This window comes from Phycodurus eques, chromosome 14 (assembly GCF_024500275.1).
Source record: "Phycodurus eques isolate BA_2022a chromosome 14, UOR_Pequ_1.1, whole genome shotgun sequence".
NCBI classification, from domain to species: Eukaryota; Metazoa; Chordata; class Actinopteri; order Syngnathiformes; family Syngnathidae; genus Phycodurus; species Phycodurus eques.
In genome coordinates, this window is record NC_084538.1 from 17,071,498 (window position 1) to 17,098,135 (window position 26,638).

The 26,638-nt window shown below is 41.9% G+C and overlaps 1 protein-coding gene across 1 annotated transcript; it reads right to left on the reverse strand.

Annotated features, from left to right (window-relative positions):
* Window positions 1-26,638, reverse strand: fndc5a (fibronectin type III domain containing 5a). Its single transcript, XM_061696471.1, has 6 exons — window positions 26,459-26,638; window positions 11,674-11,789; window positions 10,123-10,321; window positions 5,758-5,847; window positions 4,885-5,018; window positions 1-886 (listed from the first exon to the last, which is right to left on the reverse strand). Exons 1-6 carry the CDS (start codon window positions 26,514-26,516, stop codon window positions 836-838), a joined length of 648 nt encoding a protein of 215 aa, XP_061552455.1. The 5' UTR covers window positions 26,517-26,638; the 3' UTR covers window positions 1-835.

Here is a 26,638-nt window from a genome sequence, read left to right on the forward strand (position 1 = left end):
TGTCGGAATTTAAAGAATCTGAATCTATTAAAAGCATGAATGAGACAAGGCGATGTTAAAAAGGAAATGTGACCAAACGTGACACCAAACTTCAGCAGTGAGCGATCCCTTGGAAGCTGCAATGGCGTCATCGCAGCTCATTTTTAGAAATTGCTCTCAACTCAACCAGGTGCAGTCTGGATTCCCTGAGGGGGGAAACAAGCTCGCCGGACATACAGTATATTCCCCACAGGATGGCAGAACTTTCTGTCTCAATGAGGTGCCAAAAGTACCAGAACAATAGAAATGTAGGGGCAGTACATTGTGTAACAAAACAACGCTTGATTGATACAATATTCACCCTCACTCAAAGAAAGTTGGATTCGAGAATGTAAGGACAAAACAATACCTAGAAGATGAGATTAAATCACACCACAAAGGAATATTTAGACACAGTGGGAACTACCCACAAATGTTGTCAAATCACAACCCACTCAAAGACAGAAGAAAGCGGGAGAGTATATGACGACTCTGCTTATCGACTTTGGTCCTTGGGGTTGCTTGAACAGCACTCGGTCCATCTGTCCCCTGCTAGGACCATTTGACCCTAATCTCTGCCTCCCCCATGGTACGTTGGTTGTTAAGCATGGCAGATCCGCTCAACTCTCCCTGCAGTCGCTCCACTGTGGGATGTCTTCTCAGGCTGGCCAAGTACTTCCTGAATCCCTGGAGTCCCGCAAGCTTTGGTTCATTGGGAGGCCCGCGGCAAAGGAGACGTAAGCGAAGCATTCTGACAAACAGATTTACTTAAAAGGGCCCACTTATTTGTGAGAACACCAAGTCACAGAGAAGACAGTCACACTTCAATGATGTTGACAGATTGCATCCTATTGTTGTTCTTGGAGAACTGTGGGAGTAGAGAAGATGACATGACTGAAGATCCCGGAGGGCTCTCAGGAATAAAACAATGAGCATGGGGATGCCTCTGTGCTGCATTTATGTTCAAGGTTATTTGTTTTGTTAGTTGGCTTTTCTCCTATGCATAAATTGACTAAACGAATAGCACTGGTGTTTGCATTGATTACAAGAGGCTGAGTGTGTTTGCTACATGATGCTAAATGGTGCAGTCATGCACAAATGGCACCACTTGAAGCCATATTTCAATTTTGTCTGAAGCTGATGTTCAGATGACACTGTGGGTGTTTGTCAATGTCAAGTATGCTGTTCCGTTGGAGAACAGAAATGGGTGCATGAGCGGAATATACAACCCCAATTCCAATGAAGTTGGATGTTGTGTTAAACATCAATAAAACAGAATACAATGATTTGCAAATCATATTCAACATATATTTAATTGAATACACTACAAAGCGAAGATATTTAATGTTCAAACTGATAACATTTATTGTTTTTAGCAAATAATCATTAACTTAGAATTTTATGGCTGCAACACGTTCCAAAAAAGCTGGGACAGGGTCATGTTTACCACTGTGTTACATCACCTTTCCGTTGAACGACATTCAATAAACGTTTGGGAACTGAGGACACTATTTGTTGAAGCTTTGTAGGTGGAATGCTTTCTCATTCTTGCTTGATGTACAGCTTCAGCTGTTAAACAGTCCGGGGTCTCAGTTGTCGTATTTTACGCTTCATAATGCGCCACCTGTTTTCAATTGGAGACAAGTCTGGACTGCAGGCATGCAAGTCTAGTACCCGCACTCTTTTACTACTACTGTTGTAACACGTGCAGAATGTGGTTTGGCAATGTCTTGCTGAAATAAGCAGGGGCGCCCATGAAAAAGACATTGCTTGGATGGTAGCATATGTTACTCCAAAACCTGAATGTACCTTTTCAGCATTAATGGTGCCTTCACAGATGTGTAAGTTACCCATACCCAGGAACATTGTCCTTAAACTGTTCGACTATTTTCTCACGCACTTGTTCACAAAGAGGTGAACCTCGCCCCATCTTTGTTTGTGAATGACTGAGCAATTCAGGGAAACTCCTTTTATACCCAATCATGGCACCCAGCTGTTCCCAATTAGCCCGCTCACCTGTGGGATGTTCCAAACAGGTGTTTGATGAGCATTCCTCAACTTTCTCAGTCTTTTTTGCCACCTGTCCGAGGTTTTTTGGAACGTGTTGCAGCCATAAAATTCTAAGTTAATGATTATTTGCTAAAAACAATAAAGTTTATCAGTTTGAACATTAAATATCTTGTCTTTGTAGTGTATTCAATTAAATATAGGTTGAACGTGAATTGCAAATCATTGTATTCTGTTTTTATTTGTGTTTAACACAATGTCCCAACTTCATTGGAATTGGGGTTGTAGTATTGAAAAAAAAACGGCACCTCAATGCAACAACTTCAAATTAAGTAGAAGTAGTTAGATCATAATCAAGAGTATTACTGAGCTTTACACACACAATAACATTAGCATTTCCGTGACCAAGCACAAAAGCATGAAAATCGAAGATATTGATGGTTGATAATTGCTGTTTGTTGTTTGCTTAGTTGATTAGCTAGTTCATTTGTGAATTTAGGGGTTAGTTAGTGAATTACAAAATAACTTGGTGGGGTTCCACATGAAGAAAGAACCAATTAGATATTAAGGCTTCTTTATACTCGCACGGTCGGCGACTGTGCTGACGTCACTGCGGCTATCTGGCGCGTAGTTTGCCTTTATACTCGAGCGCAACTCACGCGTTGCAGTTTTGAAAATGTACTGCAGTTCACCTCCAAGTCAAGGGTGTTGCTACTGATGCTATTGGCTTGGACACCACATGAGTTTCCTCTCCATGTTTTGGCCATTTTTCCTTTCCTTTCAGTAACAAGGAACAAAGCAACAACAATGGCGACCGTGGAATAGTGTCTGCTAGAACAAATGGACATAGATGACCAGATGATACGTTTAATTATGCTGCAAAATCGATCGTGAAGGCGGGGATGGTATGTAGAATCAAGGGGCACGCTGAGTACGTCATAACAGCATGTGACTAAAACGGACCAATCACCAGAGATGATCTCCTCGGCGTTCGACGTATTTTTGTTGTGTGCACGGCAAGCTACGCAGAGGTTCGTCTGTCGCGTGATGCAATGCGGGGGGATGCAATGCGGGTGTTGTCGGCCGCGTGACCGCGGGAGTATAAAGAGGCCTTTAGTCAGGCACTTGATAAAGCTGTGGATAGCCACATCGCATTTTGCAGAGGTGGGGCCAAGTTATTGCTTTGCAAGTCACGAGTCTCCAGTCTTTATCCTCAGGTCCCGTGTCAAGTTGCAAGTCCGACACTTTGAGTTTCGAGTCTTTTCGAGTCATTTTAACAACAAATTTATATATATATGTGTGTGTGTGTGTGCGTGTGTGTGTGTGTGTGTCTGTGTGTGTGTGTGTGTGGTCATGTCTTGTGCCGAATTGAAGTCAATCGACATTAGTGATCACGTTGGATTGGCGCAAAAATAGATCACGCATACACTAATCCATAAATAAAAGTAGAGAGCGGCATGGCGTTCATTGTAACGGAGTAAAATTATCTATTCTTTTTTACCTAAATACTCAAGTCAAAGTAAAAAGTATGGTTCATTCAAACTACTCTCACATGTATAATTTATCCAAAATGTTACTTGAGTAAATGTAACGGAATAAATAGCTCGTTACTACCCAGCTCTGATCTACACAGACTTATCTTCATTCAAGTCACAACAATAGACCAAGGGGAGGGAGGTGTGGGGGGTGGGGGGGGGGGGGGGGGGGGGGGGGTAGACAAAATGAGGAAAAATGTGTGGTGGCCGTCACCGGTGCTCGGGAGAAGACGTTTATTTAAGGATTGCTTGATGTATGTTCATGTATTTGTAATACGATATGACACGCAAGCAGGCAACAAATTGTTATGTAGCCTAGCAAGCTAGTGCTAGCACTAACGACCGGTTGTACGTAAACATGCCGGCGTTGTGTTGAATCATGTTGACAACGGCAAACATGGGGGGCGATGCGCCGGTCACAATAGGCAATCCTATTGGTAGGTGTCGGAGAGTTGGCGTTAATATGTCACACTACACGAAGATATAAAAAACAGTAAAACATGCTAGACTCTTCATTTTGGCAGTCGTAGGGCTATCGTAGGGCCAAATCGTTGGTCGTAGATTATGTCACACTACAAGAAAATGTCGGGCCCGATCTAGGAAATCGGCTGCAAGAGCTAATTGAGCCAATATCGGGGCTAAAATCCTGTAGTCTGATCTAGGCATAACAGAGGAGGAGTGAAGCAACAGGACAACAACACAAATGACAGAAGTAAATCAACAACAAAATGAATTTAACAGGACAAAATACTCCTTCTTGAGTGGCTCAGTCAGAGTCCTGATCTCAACCCAATTGAAATCCACAGGTTCACATACAATACCTTTTCCACTTTGCACTGTAATGTTTACATGTAGTGTTCAATAAAAACATGGAAACATATTGTTTGTGTGGTATTGCTTTTAGAAAATAGTTTGTCTATTGTTGTGACAAGTGAAGATCAAATCACATTTCATGACCAATTTATGCAGAAATCTTCAAATTCCAATGGTTTCACATACTTTTTTTTTTTTGCAATTGTATAAAGCATTCTCACTGTTACACTGTTGGGACCACTTCCCACTCGCTTTGCATCATTACCTCAAAGATGATGCACGCATAATATGGAGTATCGTGCAGGTGAAAGAGAATATACTGCATAGACATTTGTCGGACTCCTAGACACTGACGGCAATGACAGCAACTTTTTGTTTGACATTGACAAACACTGTATGAGTGCACAAGAATGTCAAGTGAAAAAGGTCTCGTAGCGGGCGGCACCATTCACCTGCCCGGTGCCGTTGAGGGGGGAGGCATCTCGGGGAGGAGGGAGTGGGCGGGTTATACCTTACTACGCAACAGCCCCCCTGTCGGGTGTTCAGGAGTGCTGCACTCTGATGAGGTTTTGGCTTTGTCCTTGTTGTTGTTGGGCTCATTGTCTTTGATGATGTCATACTGGCGACAGAAGAGAGCGATCACACCTGGGAAGAAGAGCGTCAGAACAAGTGAGCGGTAGTAATTCTGTGGATGCCGATAATCAAGCATTATACATTTATGCTTTATTATTTAAGATTCTTTCACGTATGAGAAAAAGGCATTGCTCAACGGATGGAAGTCACTTACAGAACAAAATGCACATGTTCTTTAAATTTGTTCAGAGCAATGTACACCGGAGGGTTTTATGTGATGCTTGCCTCACTTTCAGGCATTAGATGACTTCTGGTGTAATAATGTACAATGAACAACACCTCTTCATGGTTCAGCATTCACTGATTCACATTTCTCAGATTTTTGGGGAATTTATCCTCTGTTATTCCTAAATAAAAGTATTACTTTACCACCTTCTTGTGGCATGTTGTGGCCAAGGAACTATGTTGAAGTGAGGTGCTTCATTTAGACCAAAGTAGTGCTTTGTTCACATCTTTTAACGGGGTTTAACGGGGACATCAATTACCCACGAATTCTTGCTATTCGCCGCAGGGCTTGGTTCCTACAACAGGGGTTCACTGTAACAGATTAAAAACAAATTAGAGTAACAGATTTCCATGATATCTTCCCTGTGCTGCTGACAACCCTAGGCACGTGCATGGTATCTGAAGATGGCGATGATGTAATATGTTGTGATGTAAAAAAGTCCCAATACCTTTTTTTTCTTTCAACATTCACACACAATTTTTGAGGTAATCTCTATAATTCTATAGTGTTTTACATGATCCTCACCTGCCCACATGATAAGCACCACCACAATGATGATGAGCTCCCCCGCCCTCAACTGGTTGGTCTGACCCACTTCCTCCATCGTTACTTCGTCTGTGAGAGTAAAAAGGCAGCATACTTGTCAGGGAATCGCTCAGATGGTTTGCACTCAGTCAAATTCTCCTTAATGCTAAGGAGTCTCTGGTATTTCCTTTTTTGCGATGGTTCTTGGTGAGTTGCACTGATCTTGGACGGCAAAAGTTCATCCATAAGTCTTTGGAAAGTCGAGCGTCAGGGTTTGCGGACTAAAGGAATGGCAACTGCTTGTTGTAGAGATGATAGTTTGCATTCTGTTGACTGCTGAGGTGCCCATGAGCACCAAACCTCCACTTTTCTGGCATTACTGAATGTTGTGGAAGTCACAGGCTTGATATAAAGTGCACCGCAGTGTAGAGAGTGGCCCTCACATCCTTTATTTGCTTCACTGGGTGACATTTTGAGGCCCCAGCGTGGCAAGAATGCAATTCATGCTCCAGTAGCTTTCAGAAACAAGCAATTCTGCTGATCGATTGGCCCGTTGTCCACTATTAACTAATCAAAGCACAAAAGCCCAAGGGGTGCTAGTGCTCTTGATCCTATAAACTGGCCAGATATCACACTTTTAAAGCACAGCAACCAAAGGCCACACCTGTTCACGTGCAGCAGTGCCTGCATAGCTCATCTCCACTTGCCCTTCACTATGGTTAACATTTAAAAAAAAATGCCGATTGCTAATTTGAGTCAAGCAAAATCAACCTAACACAATAATACATTTAGCAAAAACAAATACATTTTAATTGGAGCTCAAATGTGAATCCACCGTGATGAAAACGTTGTTTTAAAGTAGGCTAAAATTGAAATGAATAAATGTTTACAAATTGATTGCTTGTTACCATACTCAGTAGAAATAAGTAGAAATTAAACTTTAATTCTTTCACTCATAGAGCTTGAATTTTTAATACAGGTATTGCATTAATTCATCTTAACGCGATATTCATTTATTTAAAGAGAATAACATAAGCAAATACAGTTTTCAGAGCACCATTCAGTATTCGACTTTTTGCTAAATATATTCATGATCATTTCATTCACAACAAAATCTAGCTGCCTAAACGTACACAGTCTCATAAATAGACAAATGCAGCATCAATTAGGTGCTACTGAAAATTGTTAAAATCAAATTTGAGAACACAAGATGAAAAGTAATAATATTAGGATTTTTAGAGACCAGGTCTCAGTTGGGAGAGCGGGTCGAAGGGTTGTCTGTTCAAATCCCGGCTCCGAAGTGCTGTCGAAGTGTCCTTTGGCAAGACACTGAACCCGAAATTGCCCCCAGTGGGCCTGGCCTACTGTATGTAAGTGCATTCCATTTACCATTTCCCTAGAGATAAAGCTACAACAGTGAAGCTGTAATGTATGATAATACTGCTAGTCTAGCTGTGTGATGATAGGTGATGTCATAGTTCACCTTGATTCCATCTAAACGTTTTGGAACTGGTTGAAGCCAGAATGAAATGGCTGAAATATAGGATTTCTTTTAAATGTGTTTCAATGCTATTTACAATATAGTCTGAGACTACGACACAGTGATTTATTGGTTAGCATGTTTGCCTCACAGTTCTGACCTATTGGTTTGAATCTCGGCTCCCACCCTCCTGTGTGGAGTTTGCATGTTCTCCTCATGCTAGTGTGAGTTTTCTCTGGGTACTCTGGCTTCCTCCCACATTCCAAAAACATGCAGTTTTGGAATGTTTACTGAAGACTCTAAATTTTCCAATAAGTGTGAATGTGGTTTTTGTTGTTGTTTTGTTTTTTTGTGGCCTGTGATTTAATGGTAACTAGACCACAGTGAACTTCACTTAGTTAACCAGTGTTCGATACCGGAGGTTTCACTGTATAACTGTCAGTTCACATATTTAGGTAAGGATTTCTTTTTTAGGTTCATTGTAATGTTCTTGTGAGTTGTAACCTTTGACTTTTAGCCCTTTTGTTTTGTCTGCTCACACTTTTCACACATTAATTATCATCATTATCAACATTATATTATCATGTTTTCTGCAGCTATTGTTCAGTTTGTATTTTCTGTAACTCCCTCTAACCTCATTTGGTCCCCTCAAGATTAAACTGAAGAAAAATGTCCACACTTTTCAGGTTTATATTCTATATTCAGGTTATTGTTCCTATTGAGACTGCAATGTGGGTTTGAAGATGTGGCGAGAAGAGAAAGTCTTTCTTCTTTGAAAATTCACCTGTCATATGTAGACAAAGCGTGAACAGAACTAATGAAAGCGCTCATACACTTTGCTGTGCAAATAGCAGCAATATTTCTCATGCAGACATTTCTCTCTTTGGCTGATTTACTTATAAAACCGCATACTTCATTTAGTTAATGTAAAAATGTGACTAATCTTTCTGTTAATGGGTGTTTTTCTGAGATATGAGTAATGCAATGACACATTGGAACATCAATCCAAAGCTAATGTGAAGGTTTCATTGCAGAAAAGAAAGTGATTTGGAATTACGGTATACTGTATGCAGTAAACCAGCATCTGCCTACTGGGTTGGAAAATGTACAAAACGAGAAATCAAGGAGGTTCCACTAACTGTATATTATTGCTTCCTCAAAAAAGTTAATGAATATTTAAGAGGCTTCATGAAATTATTTTCAAGGTACAATAACTTTGTTGTTGTTGTTGTTGTGTGTATATATTCCTCTTAATGTCAAAATGTCAGTTAAGAGTCATGTTTATTTGGGAGAAAAAGTCATCAATGTCAGTTAAATGAGCATAAGGTAGTACAGTAAATGAAACTTGGGACCTGTCCTGTTATTGATCTTTAAAATTTTATTTCCTTGCAGCAACAACCCTTAGATAAGACTTCCACAGGTAATTAGGCCTTAGTGGTGGAAAGAGCGTACATGTTCAGTCTTCTGCAGTGAAGGTACTGTATTTGTATTCCATACTATCCTTCCACTGTGGAAGAAGTTCAGACTCTATATGGCTCCACTTTCACGGAGGAGTCCTGCGGAGCGTCACACATGAGCTGAGGATGAGGAGGAATTGTGTAGATAAGGCTTCAGCCAAGAGCGCATTGATTTACCATCCCTTGCAGCTTCCTCTACTCGCCAACTGATAAATGCTCCCCCTTTTCCCTCATTTTGGTTTACTGTGCAGTGGTGCTGATTGCAAGCAAGGTGGCCTGCAGAGGCACGTCAATACAGAATGAATATACCCCCTTGGCTGTGTAGAGCACTCTGTTGTGAAATTTCATTTCACGCTTTGTTTTCATATTGATTTTTATTAGACTTTACGACGATCTGATCGGTGTGATAGGTATCGGCCGATAATTAGCATTTAATGCTGAACAGCTGATCGGCTCTCATGTCATAATTCGCCGATCCAATCAATGACGCCATCGATCGGCTCCGCACAAGACGTTTAACTCGGCATGGCCGTTGCGTATGAATCTAAAAGCCAGTTTATTTTTAGCCTTGTCACGTATCTTGTGGCGCGGTACTGTAACTATCTGACGTCCAATAAAGTTTTTTTCAATCTTGTTAAAAAGTACGTCATCGGTGTGGGACTATTTTGCAGTGTGTCAGATAACAACACATGAGTTATTTGCAGTCTGTGCACAACTGAAGTACGTTGTGGGGAACGTCATCGAAATGCTTCAACACAAATTTGATTTGAATTTGATGAATGTACACGATGAGGAGCATGCCGTGTTCAAGCAACGCAGCGACTAAAAAAAAAAATAAAAGGAAAAGCCAAACGGACGCAAACTCTGGACAACACCCGTCCATATAGCCGGGACAGTGAGAAAGTTAGAGTAAGCATGTCATTAACAGTATTTATTTAAGTAATTTAATTGCAATAAAGACATTTAATTACAATTAGTTAGCACCCATTAATGTCGAGCTGAGCTAAACTTATGTCAGTGGCCAATCCTTGAACTTTTGTCTAAAATGCTAGAGAATAATTTTGAGTTGGGATGGGCTCCAGCACACCCGCGACCCGAGTGAGGTTAAGTGGGACAGAAAATGGTTGGCTGGATGGATACAGTACTCAGTATACAGTGCACAAGCATATACAATAAATGAACAAGTCATGTAAACGGACACATTGCTCCATCTTGTGATCGAATTGGTGATCGGTTATTGTTTTTTTAAACTTGCTGATCGGTGATCGGCCCCAAAGCTCCTGATCGTGTAAAGCCAAATTTTTATTGGTGTTTACACGAGATATTATCAAAAGGCCAAGTTATTTCTGCACCTTCTAGGTTGGGAGCAAACACAAAAAAGCGGTGCAAGCATTTTTGTATTGATTCATGCTATCTGTTCCACTTTACCTTTATTCTTAGAAGCCTGAGTATCGGCCTCTTTCGGCGTTCGGAAGCTTAAAGGTTCGCTTTGAGGACTCGTCCCAAACATGCTGATGGACTGGACATGTACAATGTAGTCTGTCTCCTCCTCTAAGTCCCATAATGCACAGGAGCGTGTTGTGGTGTTGACTTCCTGGATGAATCGTAGCATACGCACGTCTTTCTTCTGTTGGGGCACAATACAGGAGAGTTTTGTGGAATAATGTTTAACACTGAAGACTAAATTATACGGCACATTAATACCATACAGATAAACTAAAAAGTAACTACTCATAAAGATGCTAATTTTAACATATTGACAATTAACTATTGATACATACTTTACCTAATCTAATAATCAATAAAGGGCTAGGCTAGGCCCCTGAGTTTCCCTGAATCTTAATTCTTTAGCATACCAAGCTTTCCTGCATGACTTTGCCCCAGTGCTCAGCGCAAGATAAAAGCATGGTTTGATCATTTTAGTGATGTTAATGCCATTAAACACCTTTTGGATTAATTAGAATGAAGATGGTGAGCCTGTTGTCCCACACTAGCAACCTCAGACCGCCTAACGATTTTCATGATGACTGGATGAAAATTCTCAAAGATACACTCCAAAATCTTGCAAAATTTGTCACTCAGACACCCTATTTTGCTCCACTTAGAGTTTCTGTGGTGTCCCACTTCTTTAGGGAGGATTTTTGCTGCAATACTTTTGAGCATCCATCCATCCATTTTCTGAGCCGCTTCTCCTCACTAGGGTCGCAGGCTGCTGGAACCTATCCCAGCTATCATCGGGCAGGATGCGGGGTACACCCTGAACTGGTTGCCAGCCAATCGTAGGGCACATTCAAACAAACAACCATACGCACTCACAGTCACACCTACGGGCAATTTAGAGTCGTCAATTAACCTACCATGCATGTTTTTGGGATGTGGGTGGAAACCGGAGTGCCCGGAGAAAACCCACGCAGGCACGGGGAGAACATGCATACTCCACACAGGCGGGGCCAGGGATTGAACCCCGGTCCTCAGAACTGTGAGGCAGACGCTCTAACCAGTCAATCACCGTGCCGCCCACTTTTGAGCATTTTACACAAATTTTACAGGTACTGCTGCCAACCGAGCCATGCCTGCCCTGAGTCTGCATATTTTTGCCTGTCCGTGTGCATTACAGTATCCATGAAAAGGATAAATAAAGGTTAGTGAAGTTATGCAATTCATGCATTTGTATGTAAATGAGTAATATGTTGATGTCAGTAAATAGTAACCCCATTACTCTGATCTTTTTTTTCTCTGAGAGCTGTCAAACAAGACCACAACTCCTGTGATTGTTCCCATAAAGAATCTTATAGGCTAAAGGAAGGGGATTACACAGTAAGAAGAATAGAAAAATGGCAGCAACCCACAGTGATTAAACACGACCTCATTTGTATAATGTCTCATTGAGTAGTTTGCACGTGCATGTGCGCATTCTACAGTATTTATTTAAACAAACTACTATGTGTGTTGGATGTACAGTATCTGTGTGTCCATCACCTGCTGTGTGATGGCAAAGCCAATGACAGGGTCTCCCTCGGGGATGTCCCATGTCACCAGAGCAGAGTTAGCTTTCACTGCTTTGATGGTAACATTGACAGGAGGGGACAAGGTATCTGCAAAAAGACAGACAAAAGTGTTACTTTTAAACTTCTGAGGGGTAAAATCAATGCAAAGTTTGGGTCTGTCTCATCTCTGCTGTAGAACTGACCACAAATTCCATGGTTAACAATATGTAACATGAAAGTTTTATTTTATTATTATTTTTTTTTTTTATTGCGTCATCTGAATTTAAAGCATATGCAAGATGCATCTGAATACACATCACTTGGTGTGTAGTCCAAAGCACACTCAAAAGCACACCGGTATCCAGCATAGCTAAAATTCCTTTCAATGAATATATAAATCCTGCAACAATCCGTAAAACAAGTCAAATTTAATTTGGCCCATGGTGTAATTATATTTGGCTTGCAAGAACATATCAAATGATGGAAAAATAGGAGCTTTCAAGACAAGTTGGAGGCAGAATATCTGTTCACGAATGTAAAGGACAGACTTGCTTATCATTGCGGAACCATTTTGGCTGTAACAAAAGAATATAACATTGACAAGCTTGAATTAATTTCTTCTTTATGAAATGTTTCTACTCCAAGCAAGGAACTGTTAATACTTTGCAGGTTGGATTTTCATTGAAAGATATACTTATTTTTTGGGTAGGGTTGTTTAGTTGTTGGCCTGTGAAAACATAATTTCATGAAAAAGGATCTCGAAAGGCTATAGATAGAGAGAGATAAAATAATTTCTTTTATTAATTTAAAGAAGAAACAAATGCCACTGATGTCTTGTATGTCAAATTAGATTTTTTTCATGCGTTCATAATATTAAACTTTGCTTGTCCCAGATTCAGTGTTTCAGCAAAACATACGTTTGTTTTCATATGAAAACGTTTAGCATTACATACAGTATCTGGAGAGAAGGGGAAACATACCTAAACATTTATATTACATTTCACATCCCCCTGTTAAAATGTTTGCAGCCTTTAAAAAAGCCTTTGTTCTATTTTCCTAACCTCTAAAACTGTAATGTTGAATTGTTCAGTGTCCTCCTGGGCACACTTATTCTTGTGGAAGTGCAAAGTGCACAAACTAAAAAGAACAGAAAGTATAAATTGGTGCCAGTCGGATGTCTTGGCTGCACAGGTTTTTATCATGGCTTGATATCTGCGACAGAGAAATGTGGCAGTATTCCCTATCGAGCTGAATAATTGATCATGTTTGTATGTGAACGTGATCAGTTACGGCTCCAAAGGTGTACTCCTGGTTTTCATGGAGATGCATTGCATGCCTCAGGGTGCAGCTGAGTTCTAACAACATTAAGAGCTGCTCAGCTGTCAGAGGTCTTGTGTGCTGCCCGAAAGTGTTGACAATCTGGAAGCTCAGACAATCAAAACTGAATAACATGATGAGTATATGTATATCTCTAGAGAGCCATCTAGGCTAACAGCAGCGGTTTTTGAAAGAATAGCAACTTCCAGTGACAAATTAAGAGACTGTTGCAGCAGCTTATTCTAAATAAGGCATCCACAGTGTAATCATCATCATGTTACAGCACATTTATGAATGACTCTGGCCTTGATAGATATTTGGACTCTAAGTCTGAGTAAGATGAATAGGGACAAGAAGAAGTGGTCACTTTCAATGATGCCCCTCTGCTGGCTTTATTAAGATATAAACATAATCAGGCAGCTCAGTGCAGAGATGATATATTGTGCAGGTTAACAAATTACACTACTGACAATTAATGGGCAGGGTGCTGCAGCTCATGAACTCACGCGCTCTTTATTCAGACTCTTGCCAGCAAATCCCCAACGTTTCAGTGCTACTTGTTTCCACGATACCTGCGGTTGAAGCTGTGATGAATAGCCTGTATAAGAAAAGATGACAGGAAGGGGGCCAGCTGCATATCTTTATCATCAGCGACTATCATGTTTAAAGTTATTTTGCTTTTGCTTACTCTCTACTTACTATTTATCTGTCATCTCCCCTGAAGACTCAGAAACGGGAGGGGCCTGAGGGGACTTAAGAAGTCCCAAATCAAACTAATTCAACTCTTCCAGTCTGTCTATATTGTGCTCTCATCTCAAAACACACACAGCGAGTTAACCTTTGATTCCTCTCAGGGACTGCGACTTCAACAGGGACTTTTAGTAATATTAAAGGCCAACTCTGTAGATTTAGGATTGCCGCCCGCAGATTCTTTTGTTGATTCTCTACCCGCTGCTCCCTCATCTCAAACCAACGCACACATATGCCCGACTCCCGAAGAATATTGATGCTGGAAGCCTTAATAACAATGATGTCAGTTGCAATGCCTCACCTAAAAGTTTTACGATAGCAATAGCTTGATCTATTCAGTGTTGTTCAAACTTTTTTGAGCTGAAGGACACCTTATGTTGGACCACTTAATGAAAAAAAATTACAGACTCCATACAGGAAGGCCAGAGTCAAACTTCAAACCCAGAACCGCAACACGGTCAGACAGGTGTACACTGTACTGCCAAAAGTATTTGCTCATCTGCCTTGACTCACATATGATTTGATGATATGATTCTAAATCCATATGGTTTAATGTGAAGTTTGTCTACCCTTTAGCAACTATGACAGTTTCAACTCTTGTGGGAAGGCTTTCAACAAGGTTTAAGAGTGAAACAGGAATATATTGGTGAGGTCACACAATGATGTTGGATGAGAAGGCCTGGCTCATTGTCCACTCGAAATTAGCCCAAAGGTGTTCTATCGCATTGAGGGCTGGACCCTGTGCAGGCCAGTTGTGTCCATCCATACCAATGTTTCTCATCCATGTCTTTATGGACCTTGCTTTGTGCACTGGTGCACAAAGCAAGAAACGGATAGATTTTATAACCGATTTCACAAAGCTTTACAAATGTTCAGGCACCACCTGTGAAACAAAATGTTTTCCTTTTCCTTCCGAATCTTTCCAGTTGGCGTATTTATTATTGAGTTTCCTCGTAAACAAACACTACTGATACTTGTTTGACTGTGTTCAAGCATATTATAACACACAAAGGGTGATTTAAAGTTTTGTGTGTACAGTATATCAAACTTGATTGCTCACGCAAATAGATGGAAGCTGATCTACTAACCAGGCCCACCCACGATGACATCTTGCTAAATTGCTTCGCAGTTCATTATGCAGGTTCTGGAAGGAGTTTATGCAAATAAATTAATTTAGCACATGCAATGTGATTTTTCAAACCTGACAGGAATTGTGATGGCTGATTTTGCGTCCCCCTCCTGGAAGCCGTCACCTTATCGTGGTGGAGGGGTTTGTGTGTCCCAATGATCCAAGGAGCTAAGTTGTCTGGGGCTTCACACCCCCGGTAGGGTCACCCATGGCAAACAGGTCCTAGGTGAGGAACCAGACAAAGCACGGCTCCCAAGACCCCTATGAAGACTACATTAAATGGATCTAGGTTTCCCTTGCCCGGATGCGGGTCACCGGGGCCCCCCCTGGAGGTGGGGCACGAGGGCGAGCGCCTAGTGGCCGGGCCTGCGCCCACGGGGCCCGGCCGGGCACAGCCGGAGAGGGTAATGTGGGTCCCCCTTCCCATGGGCTCACCACCTGTGGGAGGGGCCATAGGGGTCGGGTGCAGTGCGAGCTGGGCGGTGGTCAAAAAGTGCCGACTAGATATAGTATAGAATCCAGCTTTGCTGGTCGCTGAAGCAAAAACCCGTGCATGGGAGGAGTTCGGTGAGGCCATGGAGTAAGACTTCCGGACGGCTTCGAGGAAATTCTGGTCCACCATCTGGCGTCTCAGGAGGGGAACCAGTGCACCATCAACACTGTGCATAGTGGGGATGATAGTGGGGATGGGGCGCTGCTGACCTCGACTCGGAACATTGTGAGCCGGTGGGGAGAATACTTCGAAGACCTCCTCAATTCCACTGACACGCCTTCCCATGAGGAAGCAGAGTCTGGGGTCTCTGAGGCGGGCTCTCCTATCCCTAGGGTTGAGGTCACCGAGGTGGTTAAAAAGCTCCTCGGTGGCAAGGCCCCCAGGGGTGGATGAGATTCACCCGGAGTTCCTATAGGCTCTGGATGTTGTGGGGCTGTCCTGGTTGACACACCTCTGCAACATCGCGTGGACATCGGGGACAGTGCCTCTGGATTGGCAAACTGGGGTGGTGGTCCCCCTTTTTAAGGGCACCGGAGGGTGTGTTCCAACTAAAGGGGATCACACTCCTCAGCCTCCCTGGAAAGGTCTATTCAGGGGTGCTGGAGAGGAGGGTCCGTTGGGAAGTCAAATCTCAGATTCAGGAGGAGCAGTGTGGTTTTCGTCCTGGCCGTGGATGCCTAACAATCATTTTGTAGTTTTTAAAACGCTGTATCATGTCAGTGAGTCCCTTAAATGTCTAAATAGTCGTAATAATCCATCCATCCATCCATTTTCTGAGCCGCTTATCCTCACAAGGGTCGCAGTGCTGGAGCCTATCCCAGCTATCATCGGGCAGAAGGCGGGGTACACCCTGAACTGGTTGCCAGCCAATCACAGGGCACACATAAACAAACAACCATTCACACTCACACCTACGGGCAATTTAGAGTCCTCAATCAACCTACCATGCATGTTTTGGGGATGTGGGAGGAAACTGGAGTGCCCAGAGAAAACCCACGCAGGCACAGGGAGAACATGCAAACTCCACACAGGCGAGTAGCAGCAGGACTGTGACAGTTTGATCACAAGGCAGAGGAGGCGCTGCAGGAGTGTTTAAATGTCAACGACAGGGTTTATGATTTTAAATAAATATATTTACAGGTATATAAATGCACAGCACTTTGTTTCAACTGTGGCTGTTTTTTTTTTAAAGTGTTCTATAAATTAAGTTGAGTTGAGCCCCTGAGAACAGAAGTAAGCTGCATAAAACGGTTGTACCTGTATATACAGTAGATATCATAGCTCTGTAGCGAACACCCTCATGATCCTCACATCTGAAAGCTTCTGGTCATTGCTTTCATGTCTTTACCCACCTCGTTTCTACCATTTCATAATGTTTTAAAAAAACAATGAGGGTCACCAGTGACCACAGACTTTAAATATCCTCATGACAGTCAGCTCTAATGAAACAGCAGACATATGTCTTCATAAAGTCTCCCTGAGCGCAGTTGTCTGCATCACTGTGAGATATGGATGTGACTTTGAGCCACGCTGGATGTCCTGGTGAGTGTATGTTTGTTCATGATGGCAGCAAGTTGTCTATTCCATGCTGAGTGGAGTCAAGGGTGACAACTCTCCAATATCCCTGTTCATTAATTTCACAAATTAATGAACTATTTTTCTTGACTTTCACTTTGACAATGGACGGTTTACATACAAACAACATTGCATCTCAAATATAACATTTTGAGCCATGCAGTGGAATAATAGAATAGCTCGCCTGTATTTACTAATTTGGTGACGTAAAAAAACAAGTGTTTAGGAATAGCTGAGCCCTTTAATGAATTGCTCGGTGTTTGGATTGAGGGAAACTAGGCAATGTAACTAGCTTTTTAAAAAGCATTAAGCTCACTGTTTGTCTCTGCTTCACTGCCTTGGTGTGCCTACTTGAAACATTGCACATTATTATTCTTAGACGCTATAGCATCAGTCATAGAATTAATGCAAATTGAGCATTAATACATTTAAAAAGGTAGACATTTTGATACAGTTCTTGCATTGAATCTCATTCGATTGTACAGTTATACCAAATGTTGTGGCCAGTGACTAAATATTTTAAAAATGTCTGAACATCCCATTTAAAGATTCCTTTGCATGTACACACTGGATCTCAGACATGCAGTCAATGTATGAGTATTTATTCTGAATAAGCAACAATGTAATTTCATCCATCCATCTATCCATTTTCTGTACCGCTTCTCCTCACTAGGGTCGCGGGCGTGGACCCTATCCCAGTTATCTTTGGGCAAGAGCCGGGGTACACCCTGAACTGGTCGCCAGCCAATCGTAGGGCACATATAGAAAAACAACCATTTGCACTCACATTCACACCTACGGGCAATTCAGACTCTTCAATCAGCCTACCATGCATGTTTTTGGGATGTGGGAGGACAGGCACGGGGGGAGAACATGCATAGGCGATTTGAACCCCGGTCCTCAGAACTGGAAGTGGATGTGCTAACCAAATGTTGCCGGCACAGTGCGGCAACGTTTGCACAATTTGGCCAAATGGGGAAACCTGCCTTCATTCTGTGCCCACCAAAGCGAGAATTTGGGAAAATAATAACTTCTTCCTGTGCGGTGGAATAATTTCCCTGCTTTCGTCTCATTTAGATATTGCGGGAAGAAAAGTTGTACAAAATCCTTCTTAAGCCGAGCTTTTTTTTTTATCTTTTCCTCGCATTCGGAAATAAAGACAATTTAAATCAATTGAGGTGCCAGAATAATTTCCTTCAGCGCACTCAATCTTTTGCAAAACACATGATCAGCAACTAGTCGACGTCAAGACGTCATTGTGGAGTTCGGAATTCAGCAAGTTGACTAGTCTGCACAAGCCCTAATATACAGTAATAAATGTTTAGGCGGTCATACCACAAGCAGCGCTGTGCACATTATTTGTGTCATCGCAATACTGTATGTGATTAAATATGAACTGTGATTAAATGTTTGACAAACTCTTGCCTAAAATATAATTACCATTTTCAATGGCCTCCATTGTCAAGTTACCATGAGCGCACAAGTCCTCTCCACTAAGCACAAGGTCATCGCTCCATTCAAGTGCGCTTCATTAAACCTTATATGACCTCTCAAAGGACAACTTAAGGAGGCTTTTTGAAGTGAAGAGAAAGATGACAATGTGCTAGACAAAAGAACAACCATGTTACAAACCATCTATGTGGGAATTTGAAAGGGCGCTCAGAAAATGGCCTCTTATCTCCATCCATCCATCCATCCATTTTCTGAGCCGCTTCTCCTCACTAGGGTCGCGGGCGTGCTGGAGCCTATCCCAGCTGTCATCGGGCAGGAGGCGGGGTACACCCTGAACTGGTTGCCAGCCAATCGCAGCCTCTTATCTCCTCTGCTTTAATTCAACTTGTCAGGTGCGAATTAACATGTGTGGTGACTTAAGAGGTTCTAGCGGTAGATTGCACTAAGGCCTCAACAAAGCTATGGGGCTTCATTTGAGTTCATAGGCTAAAGTCTGGCAAGCCTGGTTAAAAATACGATAAGGATCGAGCCCTGCCAAAATAGAGAATGTCCGCGAGTAATTGACGCCCTCTTTACAATGGATTAAAATTGCCTGTAGATGCCACAGGATGGTGGCAACATACTACATAATGCTCCTCAATTCACCTCAACATCGTTCCATGGTCCCAAGATGCAAAAAGATGGTGGCAAAACACTACATTATGCTCTTCAACTTACTTAAACCTAGTTACTTGCAGTAAAATGCCACAAGATGGCGCCAAACATACTTTCATATTAGACTATGCTTTGGCCAGAGCATACAAGTGAATGGGTGAGTTTATCAGTGAATGATGGATGGGTTGAAAAATATCTGTGAATAGTTGAACCTGCCAGTATAATTTGTAGGGATGCACCGATACCGCTTTTTTCTTTTTTTTTTGTTTGACCAAGTACAAGTACTTACATTGGAGTACTCACTGATACTGACTGCCAATACTTGATAATACCATTACTTTTGGTAATTGTGATGAAAATGTTTTCTTTCAACCAAATATTGTTAAAAAACAAATTTTCTTGAACATTGTTTCACTCAGGCGGCATGGTGGCCGACTGGTTAGAGCGTCAGCCTCACAGTTCTGAGGACCCGGGTTCAATCCCCGGCCCCGCCTGTGCGGAGTTTGCATGTTCTCCCCGTGCCTGCGTGGGTTTTCTCCGGGCACTCCGGTTTCCTCCCACATCCCAAAAACATGCATTAATTGGAGAATCTAAATTGCCCGTAGGTGTGACTGTGCGTGCGAATGGTTGTTTGTTTGTATGTGCCCTGCGATTGGCTAGCAACCAGTTCAGGGTGTACCCCGCCTCCTGCCCGATGACAGCTGGGATAGGCTCCAGCACGCCTGCGACCCTAGTGAGGAGAAGCATCTCAGAAAATGGATTGATGGATGGATGGATTGTTTCACTCAAATATAATATGTTTTAGAGTAAAAAGTTGCCATTACTGACATTTTATCTGCATGTTTTTCTAAGTATATTTAAATGTGTGGCAACATATTTAAATATAGCCTGGAACATAAAGCATTTTATTCAGGTGTGTCTCTGTCTGAACACGAGAGGCCACTATGTAAAAGTACATAGATACTCGTAAGAGACGAAGAAGAAATAAGAGATGAAGAAGAATGTCGAGTCTGGTCGGTGAATATCATAGATATGAATGGGTAGATTAGTGATGGGCACGGCAGTTCTTTTGAGTGTACTGAATCATTCGAATCAGATCCTTAAAAATATTTGTTCAAAAGATTCATTCACCGAATCGTTCAGTTCTTTTTCACAAAATCATTCAAGTGCTTCCTCTTTCAGTTAAGGATCCGTCCCTGAGGTTCACGTTCACTCAACACGTTCACCGAAGGACTATGCATTGTTGTTGTCATGTATTGTAAACTAGGAAAGGCGGGGAAATTATTTTTAAAAAACACAACCAAAAAAACGGCTAAATTATCACCAACCGATCTCTCTCTCAGCAAGTTCTCAAACACCCGGCTTCGGTTGTGAGTTGTGAGCATGCGTGCAGCGAGCTCAGCTACCGAACATCCCTCCGCGTCCCCTGACGTCCAGCTAGGCTCTCGCCGGCCGACGTGACTTGTCTGCATTCCACCGCGGTGGAACGTCGCTGACACCAGCAACGGCCAGCTGGGTTTTCTGCTCACTCACCTTACTGTTATTGTCATCTGATTAGTGGAAAGCATCCTTGAGTGTCTTGAGAAGCGCTATAGAAGTTTAATGTATTATTATTATTATTATTAAATAAGAAGCTTTAATAATTGCATCAGAGACACAGAGGGAATGATATGTATGTGCATGTATATGCATGTATTATTAATATACATTTATTTTAAATATGTGTGCTTGTTTTCATGTGCTTGACTGACTCAAAAATTAGCCGTTAGCTTGAAGCTGCTAGTGAAAGCTATCCCCGCGAGGACGTCACGACATACGGTTAAAATCACTCGTGAGTATGTTCACTGCGTAGTACGTCGTTCCTTGCGCAAACGACTCACTCATCGCACTAGTACATCGCTCATTAGCGGATCACAAACGAAGAAGTTCCACGAACGAATCACTCGTGTCTAACGGATCGGGACCGATAAGTTCAACTCTTCAGTTCTTCAGTACACCAGTTCACTGAACGAATCATTCAGTTCACTTAAGTCTCTCCCCGGCCTGCACGGCGCTGCGTGACCCTGGCTGCTTATTGGCCATTCGCTGTAGTGAGTGACAACACTGGCGAATCACAAATCACACGGCAATAAGTTTAATGAAGTCCTGCCCCCGCCTGCACAGACAGAACACTTCAACAGTTCTGTTTCAGCTCCCAGCCGACTCGCTTGCCTCACAAGCTAAAAGAACGAATCATTTCATAAACTGATTCGCTTAAGTTCATTCACTAAAAAGATTATTTCTTCTGTACGAAACGTTCACGAACGCAACAACACGAGAGTAGATATGACATGGCCCTTTTGAGCTGTGTGCCACCAGCGACGCTGAGCTAGGGAAGTCAAAGTCGTCAGCACATTCAATGTGTGTGGACGGCAAGAAAACCCAAAGCCCATTGATGCCGGTACATCGTGCTGCATACGGTTACGTAAAACGCCGTACAATTACGACAAGGGAATTGGAAGTAACCTTTCACAAGTAAAAATATTTTTGGATGCTTTTTTCCCCAAATGTCATACATTGATAGAACTCGTTTTTCCATTGACAACAAAGTAAACCTTATGAAAATTGGTTTGGAAATGAGCACGTTATGACTTGATTTCAATGTCCACGCATTGCCTTTGATGGGAACCTCAACCTCCCCAACATGGCGGCCACGTAGGCACGTTGGTTAGCTCATCTTCTCCATAGGGGAGGGTAGGAACGTAGATCGACCGGTAAATAGAGAGCTTAGCTCCTTCTTTAGCACAACGGACCGATACAAAGTCTGCATCAATGCAGACGCTGCACCGATCCACCTGTCGATCTCCCGTTCCATTCTTCCCTCACTCGTGAACAAGACCCCAAGATACTTGATCTCCTCCACTTGGGGCAGGATCTCATCCCTGACCCGGAGAGGGCACGCCGCCCTTTTCCGACTGAGGACCATGGTCTCAGATTTGGAGGTGCTGATTCTCATCCCAGCCGCTTCACACTCAGCTGCGAACTGCTCCCTTGAGAGTTGGAGGTCACGGCTTGATGAAGCCAACAGAACCACATCATCTGCAAAAAGCAGAGATGCAATTCTGAAGCCACCAAACCGGACCCCCTCTACGCCTCGGCTGCGCCTTGCAATTCTGTCCAATGATAATAAAGGCTACCAAAGCAGCAATACCAGTAAGTAAAGGGAGAATAGAAAGAAAAACAGTGCTATAGTGGGCAGAAGAATGTAGTAAAGTAGTGAAAGAAAGAAGGCCTATAAAACATGAACAAGAATGCATTACTTTCAAAAACTGTTTGAGCATAAAGAAAATCACAGGCGCAGGTAAGGAAAGTAATCAAAGAAGTGAAGAAAAGGAAATGGAGGGAATTCTGCAGCTCAATTGGAAGCACGACTCCAATTAGTGATGTGTGGGGTATGCTAAGAAAGATGAGGGGAGTCCAGAAAGAAAGACAATACCCAGTAATACAGAAAGGAGATGAAATAAGATATCAAATGAGGACAAATCAGAAATAATGGTAAAGGTTTTTAAAGATGTTCATAGTTCTAATAATTTAACAGAAGAGGTGAAACGAGGGGAGGAAACAACTCAACAAGAGTATGCTGGCGTATTAGACAGAAATGAGAGTTTTAGCAATATATTGGATGTACCCTTTACATTGCAAGAAATGAGGAGAGCACCAGATAAGTCTGGACACACCTCACCCGGCCGGGAAAGAGCAGATCTGTTATATTATGTTCAAACATTTGGGTAGAAACTGTTGCAAGTGTACAAATGAATATAGGAAGAAGGCAAGCTACCAAAATAGCTGGAAAGAAGCAATGGTTATACCTATATTTAATAAAGCCAGAGAAAGTGCCCACAAACCCAACAAGCGACAGTACTAACCGCTGCTAAATTGTTGATAAACATGTTACGAGCAGAATGGTACAACATCACTTCTTCCTTGTACAGCATTGACAACATATATGATAGATTCACTTCTTTAAGATGATCGGAAATGGAATCTTGCGTTCTTGTTGCTGGCAATTGTGACACATTCAAACTACTTAACTTGAAAAAAAGGTTGAACAAGTGTCAATTATTTTGTGACAAGCAAGCTTGTGGTCGTACGTCAATAGTGTCGTTTATAGATGAGCAGAGTCACGCACGTGACGCATCCCACCAACTCTGTCGCTGCATGGACGGTCATTATAGCCTTAAGACACAATAAATAATAATAATAATAAATAACGATGTAAATGTATTGTTTAGCAAGCGCTCAGAGCACTCCACTATACTATGTTTAAGTTTATATGCCATTACACCGAATTGGTGCTATTTGCATCCCCAGGAAATAACATGTAGAAATGCACCATGAAAATATTATGAAGCATCCTGCACACTGATCTGCAATTTGCTTAATGTTAATATTCTATTAGTGTAAATGTTATGTGGCTATATTTCATGAATTTGCTCATATGTTAAAAAAAAAAACACTTATTATATTATTATAAATAAGTTACCTGAGTTGCCTGAGTTGGGCCAATAAAGATTTTGAGTTGTTCAATATGTGTACTGTATAGTTAAAAAAAACTTTTAAGTGTGCATGTTTGTGAATGGCCCATATAATATATATACATATGTTCTTGGTATATATTTTTGTATGTCTGTGTCCATGTATAACCATATACATACACATATGTATGTATATTCAGCGAACATTTCTTTTTTAATGCATAGTCGAGGTATCCGATCGGGACTCGGTATTGGCAGATTCTGAAAATCAAAGGCTCGGATACAAAAAAAAAAAAAAAAAAATGTGATCGGGACATCCGTACTCAATTCTGTAGTCTCGATGACGACTGAAAATGTATCACCTGCACCTGTATAATCCTGAGCCCTAAAAAGTTTGTATATTTTTACATGCATCATAAAAACGTATTCCCTGAGCACTCGAAAGACTGCATTCTAATTATAAGCATTACAAAAACAAAGGAGAAGACTGGAGTCATTTTGCCTTTTGCATCAGTATTTAATTTATTGAATGATTAATTGATTCCCCCCCCCACCCCCCACCACCCTTTTTTTCTTGAAATAACCCTGGGAAAATTGCCCCCAACAATTTAGACTCATTGAGATGAATGTGTTAGGGAGTCGATTTACATTTTAAATTGAAACATTACTTCTCTCCTTACCCAGGTTCAGCCAGCTGTTTATGAGTCGCTATAAACACAGATGTAGTAAAGACGTCAGCACGGTGTAAATTTTCTTGTCCCACTCCCACACACTCTTGCCAGGCCGACACTCAGACTTGACATCACATCAATGTGTCCCGGAGTTTCTAGTGTTTGCCTTTTGAAAGAAATCGCCTTCACCTCTTTCCTTGCTACTTATGAGCCTTATGTAAATCCATCCATCCATCCATTTTCTGAGCCGCTTCTCCTCACTAGGGTCGCGGGCGTGCTGGAGCCTATCCCAGCTGTCATCGGGCAGGAGGCGGGGTACACCCTGAACTGGTTGCCAGCCAATCGCAGGGCACATAGAAACAAACAACCATTCGCACTCACAGTCACACCTACAGGCAATTTAGAGTCTTCAATCAACCTACCATGCATGTTTTTGGGATGTGGGAGGAAACCGGAGTGCCCGGAGAAAACCCACGCAGGCACGGGGAGAACATGCAAACTCCACACAGGCGAAATGTTATATAAATAGGTTATGAATGCTTGATTAACTGTGAGGATCTCCATATGTGGCCATTATATGATAGATAAGCATATTTATGAGCTGATTCATGCGAAGCTAGATAGAAGGAAGCCAGAATAAGATGCACAATTTCAAATATTATTCCAATTGGGCTTGTTGGATTATCAAACAATCAATGAGTGATTTTATTTATTGATGTATATTTTTAAATTTTTATTATTATTTTTAAAGAAGCTCAGTACAAATGGCCAGTGAATTGTTTGACAGGTAGAAAACTGTTGACCAAATTAGAGGTACATTTACATTTTCTGTGTCAGAAGTGATGTACTGTACATCACTGTGTTCTGGTCATCATGTGAGTGTATGTGTGTAGCTTTAAAGCAGCTACAAGGAAACATGCATCAGTCCACTGGTCTGTGACGATGCACAAACCAAACAGCAAGCAAATGTGATTCAGCCTGTTCTCCAGGTCAGTTAGTAGGAGATGTGATGTCATTGATATTTTGTGGAACTTAAATATATCCCAAATGATTTGTGAATAATAAAAAAAAAAAAAATAATAATAATAATAAAATTAAAAAACAATTGCTTTCTGTAAAGCATACACTGAATGGCTACAAGAGAATGAGCGCTCGCACGATCCGACGAGGTTCAGTAATACAGCTGTTTTGACTCTGGAAACCAAAGTATTAGAAACCGCTTGCAGTGATGATGAATAGTTGTTCACAACTGCAAAGGAAAACCTCGAAAATGAACATATGATTAAATTGACAGTGTCAATCGAAACAGAGAATTCATATCTTTTTGATATAGTGAATAGGATGACCAAGTGGTCATTGTTTTTTGTTGTTGTTTTTTTTTAACGTGAGGCAGCAAGGGTTTGTAAGCACACCAACACCAGTGTTTATGTGCCAGTTTTGGATTATGGATGAAATACAGTATCATGCTTATAGTTCTGATTTTTTCTTATCTTGTATTATCTTATTAGCTCTAAGGATGATGGCATGGAATAGTGGACAGGAGATAACTGCTCCATATGAATAATGCTGATTTACTTAAGATCACATTTGTAGGCTACTTAAAAAATGTTTATTGTCATTCCCATAATGAAGTGCAGCAGTTTAGAGAGAACAATGTTTGCCAGTGGTGTGAACATAAATGTACCTTTTGGACCTGGTAAAGTCCAACAGTGTAGAATATTGTAAAATGTGTACTTAATGGGCAAATTAAATAAGCTTCAAGTCTTCGTGATATATAAGAATATTTGCACAGATTTTATAAATCATAGATCTCGGCACATGCGCGCGCACACTGTGTTATATGACAGCCAATTACATTTTCTAATAAATCCCATATATGCCATTCAACCTAGGCCATCGTAATACAATCCATTGTAACAGATAAACAATCACAATCGCCAATTGGTGTAAATACTTGCACGTTGTTCACTACGATGTCACGCAAACGCTCTCCACAGGTTCCTGAGATAATGCACAGCGTGCCGAGTGCAGAGTGCACAGTGCACAATGCACAATGATGTTCACATCGTTGCAAACGGTCTTTCCTTCCTCCCCATGCACACGAATGCCACTGGCCCACTGTGGAACCTTGAGCCACCCAGTCAAATGGCACTCAGATGGTGCGGATGCTGCCGCGCTATAAAGACCGTCTTTGCAATTGCACATGATCGTCGCCAACTTACCCGCTGAGACCCGCGAGACGCCAAAGCAGCTGAGAACGAGCAGAACAAATCGCTCCATCTTTCTAACGTTCGGACGATGTGCGGTCCCATTTACTCCTCCTGCCGGCGAGGCTCCGTTAAGCGCCCGGCTGGCATGTGCCACCCCCCTCCGTGTGAAAGGCTCGTCTAGACGGGAACAGA